This window comes from Tachypleus tridentatus, chromosome 2, assembly GCF_004210375.1.
Source record: "Tachypleus tridentatus isolate NWPU-2018 chromosome 2, ASM421037v1, whole genome shotgun sequence".
In the NCBI taxonomy this organism is placed as follows: domain Eukaryota; kingdom Metazoa; phylum Arthropoda; class Merostomata; order Xiphosura; family Limulidae; genus Tachypleus; species Tachypleus tridentatus.
In genome coordinates this window covers 19,482,730-19,495,602 of record NC_134826.1, presented here as the reverse complement: position 1 = coordinate 19,495,602, position 12,873 = coordinate 19,482,730, and the positions used below count along the sequence as shown (strand labels likewise).

At 30.4% G+C, this 12,873-nt stretch overlaps 1 protein-coding gene across 8 annotated transcripts in view; it reads right to left on the bottom strand.

Moving 5' to 3' along the window:
• LOC143239051 (coronin-2B-like) overlaps window positions 1-12,873 on the bottom strand; it is a 44,579-nt gene that overhangs the window by 5,306 nt on the left and 26,400 nt on the right. For all 8 annotated transcript variants that reach the window (XM_076479841.1, XM_076479844.1, XM_076479850.1 and 5 more), the window contains 10 exons: window positions 12,091-12,288; window positions 11,193-11,309; window positions 7,982-8,134; window positions 7,240-7,404; window positions 6,735-6,854; window positions 6,369-6,473; window positions 5,838-6,047; window positions 5,116-5,229; window positions 3,805-3,965; window positions 115-310 (listed from right to left, as the gene is read on the bottom strand). In XM_076479841.1, the coding sequence (XP_076335956.1) occupies window positions 115-310; window positions 3,805-3,965; window positions 5,116-5,229; window positions 5,838-6,047; window positions 6,369-6,473; window positions 6,735-6,854; window positions 7,240-7,404; window positions 7,982-8,134; window positions 11,193-11,309; window positions 12,091-12,288 (1,539 nt within the window). The remainder of the gene's footprint in view (window positions 1-114; window positions 311-3,804; window positions 3,966-5,115; window positions 5,230-5,837; window positions 6,048-6,368; window positions 6,474-6,734; window positions 6,855-7,239; window positions 7,405-7,981; window positions 8,135-11,192; window positions 11,310-12,090; window positions 12,289-12,873) is intronic.

Below are 12,873 nucleotides of genomic sequence, written 5' to 3'. Positions count from 1 at the left end.
ACTGCCACATCATAGTCTATAGTGCCTAATATTTATTAGCAGGTTGAAAATTTTCTGAGAAAGGAAAAAAAGTCTCAATCTCATTTCCAATGAAAAACCATAACAAACACTTACCTCTAACTGTGTTTGTGGTTCATCTTGTTCAACCTCTGGATCACTATCACTGTCATTCACAGCAACATACGAGGCCACAGGCAAGATACCACTGGACACAACATCACACACTATTGCTCCGTTATCTTTCTTCTCTTTGTCTTCTAGCCATGGTAGTCGTCTTTTTCTCAACTCAATCACCTTGTTGTGATTCGTGCTGCATGTAATGAACCATGAATGAATTATTCCTATAGTGTTAGATAAGCTCACGAACCTTAAGTGAAATTAAGTAAAATATTCCGATTAAGAACGTTATAAAAATTGTTATCAAATGAATTAATTGTACAAAAGTAATTCGGTATTTACTGCATTAAAGTATATCCATTAAATATGGTATTATTACATTGAGGTTTTTTCCAATGAAATGTTCTAGAAGTTTAAATACTTATGGAAGTATAGTGTATTGTTTTCCATCGTTCCTGGAAAGCAGTATAAATTTGTTACTCTTTCCAAATGTTGTTGTTAATACAATCAAAATTATCCTTAAATGTCCAACTTGTCTTTATTTGTTTGTTAATCAGTAAAATATTAGTAAAAATAGCAAACAAATTTTGCAATGGGCGAATTAAAAAACATCTTATAATTTGTAAATGTGGAACTGTTACCAACTGTTCCTTATTGGGCGTTTTGAATTTGATTGAAAACAAATTTGATTAGAAAGTCAACTGGACATTGGAATCATTGCTATAAAAATATATTTTCTAGATTTTTTTCAGGAGCTTTATAGTGAATCATATTTCTTATTTTAATTCATATGACTAAAAACAATAATTACAGCTAATGAATAACCAAATTATCTAACTAGATTAACCATAACCAAAACCATATATTAGAATCAGTTCTCTTTGTCCCAAGACTAACCTTAATCAACAAACTCATTTCACAACTTCTTGACTATAAACAGTTATCTATGAAAGTTCATAGATCTTCATGGATCAACAACAGCCAAACACAACATGAATAAAAGACCCATGTTTACTGCAGGCAGTTATAAAGCTGAAACAGAAAATAACAGAAAGATAAAGATAAAAGTCAGAAACAAACACACCAGCCCCAGTAAACTTCAACATCCTAGATCTTCGGATGTTATTAATCCAAAACAGAAAACTATATGGACCAGAGATTCTACAATTAGCCACAAGAATTCTCTCCATGGAAAGGTAGTAATAACATTATTTACCAATTAAATATAATTGTATTACAAGTTAAAGCTTTTACAGTAATGATTACTTTTTATGAAAGGTATGACATTTTGACCACTGGTGTTTATTCTCAGGTAAACAAGTTGTGCATTGAGCTGGAAACTCAAAATGAAACTACTGAATAAACTGTGTCACAAATTTTCTTAGATCAAGATAGACATGGCCATCCTTGTCCCTGGCAAGGCTAAATTAATATATATCCTAGGCCAAGGGAATTAATGATTACTCCTAAATGTCAGGGGTATTTAGTAACCCCTAAATATAAGCATTATAAAGAACTACAGACCTGACTGCAAATCATCAACTTGGAATGATCTCAGGGTTATATATTCAACATTCTGTATGGTAATTGTTCCTTTTAATAATCTCAGGTAATTGGATTGATACTTTTCCTTTAATCTCTAGAGTCAAATGTTTATCTGAACATTGAAAGATCAAAATTAAGAAAATACTGGTTGAGTTTCAATATAACAGCAACAACTAGATAAGTCAAAGAATAATTTTGATTCCTAAATATAGAGTGAAAAATATTTAATAGTTTTTAAATTGTCCAAGAAACACATCCTCTGATCCCGTTTTCACACAGAAACTATTTCTTACCAGCCAAATGCACAAGAAACTATAACTTGCACAAAATGAAAACAAAACTAAAATAAAGACACCCACAACATTTTATGAGAATTACTTTTACAATTTTCAAAAGACCATACTTGTTCTACTTTGTGAATATTTTTTGTTCAAGACGTACAACAATAATGGACAAAATGTAAAACATTTCTTCAAGTTGCAGCATTTATTATACACTTTTACAATAACAGACATAGCACTGGAACAGATTTACTGTTATATGTTTATTTTAATACCTACATTTGTTTTTATGCATGACATATGTTGTTGGATGTGTACTTGGAAAGTCCTGCCTGTTCTCTAAATTTATAAAAGATTCTTGAGAGTAAGAATCAACAATATTTGTTTTATGAAAATGCTACCATGTTTTCAAACATAGTCTGAGGATATCATGGTTGGTTTATAAAACTGATGCACTGAGGGACATATTAATATCTATCAGCTACAGCCAGTACACTACATGCCTCAGAAACTATAATTGTGATTAATGCTTATTAATTGAAAACTACTAAATTTGATCAGAAAAGTTTATAGATTTTGAACATTACTAACCATTCAACTTCAGTGAATTAACTTCAAACATTAGTATTTCTACGAGGACATTAAATAACTTTGTTGGCAAGAGTCAGCTTGCAAGTGGCATGAGACCAACCAAAAAAATGAAAGTTAGCTAACTTAGGCAAGGCATACCAATATCAACTCAGAATTAATTTGCTCATCATGAACCTTGATCATTGATAAATTACTCAGTTTTACACTAAACATAAGACTCAGTATTTTCTGTAACTTTGTAAAACTGTTGTATATAAATCATTATTTGTAATAACTCTTAAATTATTTTATTGTTTACATACTGAAATATATTTTTTAAGAAAGAAAATAGCGTGTATCAATCTTGTTGGCAAATATAAATTTGACAAGTATCAAAATTCGAGTACCTGCTAAATTAACATGCATTTGTGTGTGTCTATATATCAATGCATGTTTGAAATAATCCATTCAATGTAACGCCATCTATTGCCTGACACCACAAACAAAATCCACAAAATTTAGTACTTGAGTATTCAAGACTTGTATAATTAGAAAAATAACTGTGGCATATGAAACAATCATTTTTTTGTCATACAACACACTTCTAAATAAAAGTATTCCCTTCACGACAAGAACACGAATTTCATCAGACTGTGGCTTAAGGTTTGATTACATCTTTATTGGTGTAGATTTGTAAATGCAGCACTTAAAGACTTCTTTAAAAAAATTTATTTTTTTTCCATAAAGGGTACCACTTTTAATACAAGAACACCACAGTCTGTATCAGCACAATCTCAAAACTCTTCCTATGTAATACTCTTCAGAAAAACCTTTTTATTTTTTAATATTCACTTTTATTAATTTTTTTCAATGAGGTATGAATACAACAGTTAGTAATTACTAGCTCAATCACCCATAGGGTGGTGTTTGTACTAGTGTAACTAATTACAAAGTCTTTTAATACCTTACATACAGGGTGTTCGGAAAGTCACTGTGCACTTAAATATTTATTAACAGACATGTTTCAATATAGAATACAGGAGGTAAATATGAATGACAATTATAAACAATGTTGAAAGTGACCCCCATTGGCATCAATACAGGCCTGGATCCTTCTTATTTTGTTTCTAAACACCGCTATCAGTTGCTGGCTTGAAATAGACTGAATAAAATATGATTACAAAACTGCACAGTGACTTTCAGAACCCCTTGTATTAACATCTGTATAGACAGCTTAGCTGGTCTGTTTTTATTCATACAAAGGTATAAAATGAGGTTGAAAACTACTTACACATCCAAAGCTCTCACATTGTTAATGACATTGTTGTTCTTATTGTCTCCATTACTAATATTCTTGTGGCCAGCTCTGTTGTTTTCAACAACATTGTTCGGTTCTGTTGTATAATCTGGGTGATATAAGACTGGCTTGTTGGTTCGTGCTCCAGCACCAGTCTATTGATGTTCAAAACATAAAAAACAAACAATACTTCAACATTATAAACCACAAAATTACATTCATCCACAACTGGTGTGTCTTAAACTTATACATCTTTAACAAACAAACTAATCCAAATAAGTGCACCTTCAACAAATGTGTTTCACACTAGTGCACCTTCAACAAATGTGTTTCACACTAGTGCACCTTCAACAAACGTGTTTCACACTAGTGTACTTCCACTAACAAATCTTTTCATTCAAAAGTATGTTATATATAAAAAACAAAAACTACTAAAATAGTGAGCTGAATAATACTTGTTATTAAATTTTCAATGTTTGTAACAGAAACTGTACACAAACAAAATTTGCAACACAACTTTATTTCCTTATTTTCCATTTCTGTATTTACCTTTTATACACGTTTTTAATGGCAAAAGTTACAGAACATTTTAAAGTTCAATTTCAGATTTTGATGAAAATAATTCATTTTTTTTCCCACATAATTCCCCCCTTTTAACACACTATCTCAAACATTTCAGATTTTTATTTTGATAACAAAAATACATATTTTTCCCATATATATACTATTTTACCTCTTGTTTTTACAAAATAGTATAAAAACATAATAACTGAAATCTCAATTTCCAGTTCACAGGCAAGTCGGTGCTTTTAATCTATACACTGGTACTTTGTAATAATTAACTTTTAGGCCTATAACACCACCATCTGTAACCATGTCCAGTTTAAAATATAAGAACCCATTAGATATCTATAAATAACAGTAATACAGTGCAGTTCACTTAGTTTTAATTAAAAAACAATTACCAATCACAACTGATTTCCAAACAAATTCATTAACCCTAAACATTTGAGTTTAACTTCATTGAATTTCTGAAGTTACAAAAACATCGTCTTTCCCTCACACATCATGCACCTCTCCAGTGGCTTAGAATAAGCATGAGAGTTATAATGCTAAAGTTCAGGGTCAAATCCCACCATCCACCATGCAGATCAAAGATTAAAACACTCCTGCCACATTACACAAGAACCCATACTGCCACTACTTTTAAATACGTCAGCTTTCAACACAACAAGAAAACAGAGTGTGTGTTGGTAACACAATAGCAATTCTTTCCAAACATACTAATAAACAGATATCACTAACCTTCAAGGATAAAAGAACAGGGTTGCGGTTCTTTCCACTTAACCACTCTTCAGCTGTAAGAGCAGGTGTTGGGGCTACAGTGTCAGGGTAAAGGTCATCTTGAAAACGTTCAGACTGTTAAAACGATTCATAAAAAAACATTAAATACTGTTACACATTTAAACGATTTTCTCAACAGCTGGGTCAAAATAAGAGAAATTAAATTTTATAATTATAAATAAATTATCATAGAAGTGTTTTAAATCACAAAAAGAAAAGATATGTACTTCATAATAACTACTAATGCTTGGTTCTTTTAAGAAATACTCCTCATTGTTGAAAATACATGTACTTGGCAGAGTTGTTTGTTTACAAATTTTCAGATATATTTTTTTTAATATTTACTTATAGTAGATGATGTAACTTGCAACTATACAAGTTTTTCAAATGCAGATCTTTTATATGATTACTGACATTGGCTTGCACAAACTGTTAGGTCACCTAAACTATGGTCTGACAATGGCTTTTAGGTCTTATGGTGATTACTGACATTGGCTTGCACAAACTGTTAGGTCACAAACTTTCTTAAGGTGATTACTGACAATGGCTTGCACAAACTTAGGTCACAAAACTTTTTTATGGTGATTACTGACATTGACTTGCACAAACTGTTAGGTCACAAAGCTTTCTTATAATGATTACTGATATTGGTTTGCATATACTGGTAGTTCACAAAGACAAACCTTTCTTGGAACAATCATTGATACGGGTTCACACAGATCTTTGGTAGCATGAAGCTTGTAAAACCGGAAAATTTCACAACTCATCACATCTAGCCCACGTTTCGGCATAAAACCAAGGCCGCGTTGAGGTGAACCAGTCAAAAATTGATGAAGATAATGGCACCAGGGTGCCTCATCTACAATTTCATAGTATCGAATATTGCCATCACCCTATAAAACGTTTTTATAAAACGGTGAAAATATATCACTTACAGTTAATCAAACAGAAGAAAAGTGTTTAAACATGTAATTATATTTCTAACTTCTCTTTTGTTGTTGTTGTTACACTAAGAGTAATATATTTAATAAAATCCATAAACATGACAATGAAAACACTACAAAGCATTATATCAATAACAAGAAATGAAAATTCAGCAAATGTAAAAAAACTTAAAATTCGGTTAATTAACAATAATGAATCCACTTTACTAACAGTTAATGGAAGAGCTTTAGCATTGTTTTTTTTTTTCAGTAATGAGTGAAAAATCTTACTTTTCCAGCAAGAAACACAATCTTGGTGTCATGATCATAGTAAGGAAACAAAACTCCTGAGGAAGAATCAATATTTTCCATCCTCAAAGGGTTACTGAGGTCATGCTGTAATGTAATTAGCAAATCAATAGTAGTACAAAGTATTGAATTATGTTATTCACTACAATATTAAACAAGCCAAAAAAATAATACATTTCACACAAAACTTTCCTTACATATTATTTCCTTTGTCCCTGTTCTCAAATATTCATTAAAATTCATTATCAAAATTATGGTTCTCAGTTCATTAAAAATTATGTAACACAACTGATGCAACAGTAAGAGAATTATGCCATAGAGCCACGCATATGCTAACACAAAGCGTACCTGTGACCAAACGGCCCACTGTCGATCACTGAATTTTGAAAATCCAGTGGTAAACACTCGGCCAGTATCCCCTAGAAATACAGCTTTAGAAGCCTTGGATCCCTGGTGGCAAGGACTTTCCTAAACCCAGAATAATTTGATTAATAAAACCTTCATTAAAATGTATGTTTCAGAATGCAACTTATTTCCATCAAACATTATTAATGCTAAATTTAATCTCATGGTGTCATCAAAAATGCTCATGTAACTAAAATGTTCCTAAAAAACTTAAATAGCATCATACTGTGATAAACTATAACTTTATTATATGGTAACTAAATTTATTACAACATAATAGCATTTATGTACACACTTCTTCCAGCTGCTATACATATAAAAATCACTATTTTCTCCTTATATATTTAGCTAAATCAATCACAATATACAAAAAGCAGAGAATTAAAGGTCTAAGCAACAAATTCTGTAATACAAAACCATTTCAAAAATTAGAAGGATAATGACAAACCTTAAGGACCTTTCCCTGACGAGGATCTATGATTCTCAACTTCTTGTCTTTACAAGTGGTTGCCAGCAAGCTACCATCTCGGTTGAAAGACATCGAGTAAATAGAATCAGGGTGACAATCTATGATTTTCATAACTTCTCCTATTCCTACGTGCCAGATAAGTATCTATTTAAAAATCAAACAGAAAATTACTTTCTAATAGGTAAATTATTGACATTAATTTATTACTCAGCAAAAGAACAAAACAACTGCCAAAAGCTTGAAACTTTTATCAAATATAAAACAATATACAAACCCAGAAATAAATTTAAAAACTAGCTTTAGATTATAGATATAATTATACACTGTGATTATAAAAAAAAAAAGAACTTTATATGCAATTAAGTGTACAGAAAATAGTTTTCCTTGCAGAAGTTCATTTAATCCTCTAAATACAATTAAGTCTACAACAGCTATCTTATTCTTTAACAGAATTCCTTCCTGCCTTTTCTTTAAGACATTTAAATAATCCATACTTTTAATTAGTTTAAAAACATTGTTTCCTTAAATATGCTAAGAACACAATATCATTTTTTTCAAATATTCAATACACAGTTTTACTTTACGTGTTTATAAACCCCTCTTTCTTCAAAACATGATTCTCTTTAAAAACATTATAATGGTTAAAAACTTTCTTACAGTGGTTATAAAATCACACCAGATTTGCAATTATAATCACAAACACAAATATAAATTTCCTTACTGTATTGTCAAAACCGGCACTCAGAATAATGTTTTCAGCTGTTGGATGCCATTCAATGTTACCCACTCTACGGTAATGTTGATGGAGGTCCATGATCGGCTTTGTCATGTTTGAGTGCTTTAAGCCTTCATCAGGAATAAACCATAGTTTTATCTAGAAAATTAAATAATTAATTCCACTAAACTCTGAGAAGCCTTCACAATCAAACTATTAACAGTGAAGGTAAGAGTTTCCATATGAAAAATTCGAAACTGCTGAACATACCTTTTGTATTCCATAGTTAATTTCAAACTAAAAAAAAATGTATTTATTTAATAGCTGTCATGTAACATTTAAAACCTTTTATAATAATCATTGGATAAAAAACTGTGAAAGAATTAAATGGATGTTGTTTCACAAGTTAGAATACTTGTAAACTTGTAGAACTTCAAAGTAAAAAGCGCTGCTGTGAAATGTACAAAACAAAGTAAAAAACAGTAAAATTCATGAATATCTCCTACATTTTACAAGATTTTGATGAAACAAAAATTACAGAATTGAGGGAAAATTGTACGTTTCACAAATACGTCATTTATTCATAACCACAAAATCACCTTAAAGGCATCATCATAACAAAATCATGGTAGTGGATAAATTATGTATTTGTGATACATATAGTTGTCTTGTTTTCCTCAGTTATGGAGTTTCACCAAAAACCAATGGTTTCAAGCATCAATTATACAAAAGAAAAATTGCTAATTAGATATAAGCAAGTTTGTAATATCATACATACCTTGTATAAAAACTGTTTGATAAATGAAGAGCGACAAATCAGATATACATAGAAAACATTTCTGAAACTATTGTATCAAAAACAGCAAATAAGTTTGGTTTTCACCAAATTGATGTTTCTTGCATCATGAATTAGAAATCAACAAGTTAGTAAAATATCATAATGTAATCAAAGATTGGTAATTGGTTATGTTCACCTAACTGATTAATTTCATATGAGATAAGAGTAGTCGTAAAAATAAAAATAGTAATAATATTACTAAAATAAGTAGAAAAATATTAATTACAATGTTTATGGGGTTTTGCGTCCCTTTTAAGTCACCATATTGTAATAAAAATTAATCTAGGTATTTGAGTATTGTTATTAAGAGTTAATACACCAATACAAAACCAGACCAGCTTGTTTCACAATCCTGCTAGTACAACAATATAACCAGACCAGCTTATTTCAAAATTATGATTGTAATACACAATTACAACCAGACCAGCTTGTTTCATGATCCTGAGAGTAATACACCATTACAACCAGACCAGCTTGTTTCATGATCCTGAGAGTAATACACCATTACAACCAGACCAGCTTGTTTCATGATCCTGAGAGTAATACACCATTACAACCAGACCAGCTTGTTTCATGATCCTGAGAGTAATACACCATTACAACCAGACCAGCTTGTTTCATGATCCTGAGAGTAATACACCATTACAACCAGACCAGCTTGTTTCATGATCCTGAGAGTAATACACCATTACAACCAGACCAGCTTGTTTCATGATCCAGAGAGTAATACACCATTACAACCAGACCAGCTTGTTTCATGATCCAGAGAGTAATACACCATTACAACCAGACTGGCTTGTTTTATGATCCTGAGAGTAATACACCATTACAACCAGACCAGCTTGTTTCATGATCCTGAGAGTAATACACCATTACAACCAGACATTACAACCTTGTGTTCTTAATTTCTAACCCAAATTTCAGTACAATATCAGCATTTTGTTGCTTGACTTATGGTGGTATACAACTAAAGAAACCTATTAGAAGGATGTGTGAAAAACAAAAAAACATTTAGACTTCCACGACCAAGTAATCACCGTGTTACATACTATAATTTATCTTGATTGAATTTATTATTTATTATGTTAAGTATTACAATTTGAAATAGCCTAAAACTGAGTTAAAATGTAATTTGGATTTGGAAATTAATTATCAATATGTGTTAAATTTATGATATATTCCAACAAGATTGATACACAGTTTTTATTCTTAACACAAATATACTTCAATATACAAACAATACAATTTATGATAACAGTTATCAGAATTAGCTTTACAAATAATAATTTATATACAAACATTTTATAAACTTACAAACAACATTGAGTCTTCTATCTGGTCAGGAACTAAATATTTTATCAACAGTTCCCAACGAGTGAATGAATTTTGAGTTGGTATTAATACAGTTCACTTAATGGCTAACTGCTTCACTGAGTACACAAGTTTTTCACCAACAAAAATATCTATTGTCCTTGTAGAAATACCAAGGTCCAAAGTTAATTCTATGAAGTTAAATGGTTTCGAATCTACAAACATTCCTGGTCAAATATCTGTAGTTTCCCAACTAATGAACATTTAGTACATTTATATCTTCTGAGGTTTATAGTATACTAAATATAGCAGACCATCAATATTAAACTACCACTTGGCATATTGATAAATAAATTTCAGGGTAAGATTCTAGATAGTTCAGCTTGCAACAATGTTTGAAGATACGCTAACGCTTTCATTAAATATATATTGTTGATTCTTACACTTAAGTCTTCTAGAAATTTACAGAACAGGAGGAACTTTTGCAATACACAATTAACAATATAGGTTGCATGCATTTCTATATATAACTAAATCAAACGTCAATATTACATAGAATATATAATAGTAAATTCAATACAGCTGTGACGAATTTATATTCGGTGAAAAGGAACCATTATAATGAAAATAAAAATTTTGAGACAGCTTGAATAGATAAAAGAATACTTTATTATAAATGTACAATGCTTAGTCAAGATTATGACATCAGATATTCACACCTGTTAACATAATCTTAACTGTTTAAAACTTAACAAATTTGCTTCGTTAATCATTTATGCCGTCTCCAAAATTTCATTAAACACCATTAAATTTAAAGTAATTTTACTGAGTCACCATACCAGATATTTGTTAATATTTGTTTTTATACAAAATGTTACATCAAAAATGGTGGTCAAACACATCTGCATCACAACTTACCAAGTTAATTTCAGCTACAAATTCTTTATGTTCTTTTATATATTTATGTCAACTAAATGATGACTAAAACAATTTGAACGTGATGTTAATATTGTTAGTTGAAGAAAGTTACTAAAATTACGAAGAACTAATCAGTGACAAATTACTCACCGTGCAGTCATCGGAGCAGGATGCAATCACATTGTCATTGAAAGGGTTCCATTTAATGTCTAACACTGGCCTACTGTGACCAGTTACCTTTCCAGCATTGACCTCTAAACGTCCAGTCTGTAATAAAAGCACTTGTTAGAAATTACTTGATATACAAAGTTTAAATCTGAGCAATAACCATAAACTTTGTTTTATATATTAAAATTATTACACTGATTTTCAAAAAACAAATGATTTACCTGTAGAAAATGCATAGTTAATTAAACATAAATTTAAAACAACTCCAACTATAAGAGCCCAACATTCCAACTGCCACCAACAGTCATTCTCAATATCAAAAAGCTGAAAATTACTTTAACATATTTAACTTTAAATAGTGCCATCTGTTGGATTGTCTTTAAATGTCTGTAAAGTTAAATGAGGCATTGACGAGTATCTCTCTATTAACAATGTAGTGGTAATTTTTGAAATTGTCTTAATAAATTAATTCTCTTAATTAATTAATTGTCTTAATTCTTCAGATCAATAATATAATTTGTAAAGGATATTTCAGTAAAAGCAAACACTAAAATTATTCTGTTTTTTGTGGCATGCTTGTCCACCCCACAAAACAATTCTTTCTCATTCTGTCCTCAATTCTCTGTGTCACATCAAAATCTTTACAACCAACTTGGATTTCTAATAAAAAACTACAAGTATGCAATGATTAACAAAATTAATTAATCTAACACTGAATGTCATACAATTTTAAGAAACCAAAATCACACGAATGACCTGGTGATAAAAGGGTTACACATATTAATCACGTAAGCATGCACACAAGACAATGTCACCTGGATAGATGTGAAATACAAAAACAGAGTCTCACTGCCAAAACAGTTTGATAAAAGATGCTTACCTTTTCAATAGGGATTACAAGAAAAGAACCACCACCAGCTGATTCTGTTACTATAGCAACAAACTTAGGGTTAACTGCACAAAAGTGACTATCATGAGCATTCTTGGTAATTTTCATACATTCATAACAATTATTTTTCCTCGCTGGCCTTCCATACACATGACGAAATTTGCTGCTTCTTACACCTCGAAAAGTCATCTAGAATTTTATGAAAAAAATACACAGTTAAAAATTATGCTTTTTATTTTTCTGATTTTAACCTTCAAATACACAAAACTAAACTAGCAAATAATTCAAACCTCTGTTTACATGATCTTTATAAGCATGGACATGCTACGTTAACAAGCAACAAGTTTGGTAAAAATCCTTAAATATTACCTAGTCAAAAGTAGCAAAAAAAAGATTAGTCTATGTATCTGAATTTACATAAACTTCTCTCCAAAAATTTGTTGTAACTTTACAACAACAGATTGACAAATTTCAAAATTCAATAAGCAAGAGATAATTCAAAATTCTACTGGGATTGTTATAATGAAGATTTACTTCCTGAAACTGGTTTAGTGTACATTAGCAATGATATGTATACACATCTACCACAGTTTTTTGTTGTCTTTTTTTTGCAAATTATCTTCAAAATAATCAGAGTTAAAATACTTTAAAACTGAGAGGCTGTCAAACTAGATCTAATTTTCAAATATTAATTACCTTGAAATACAAAGTCTTAATAAAGACACTGACTTGCTGTTTTATTGAGAAGTGGAAATACCAAAAGTACACTATTTT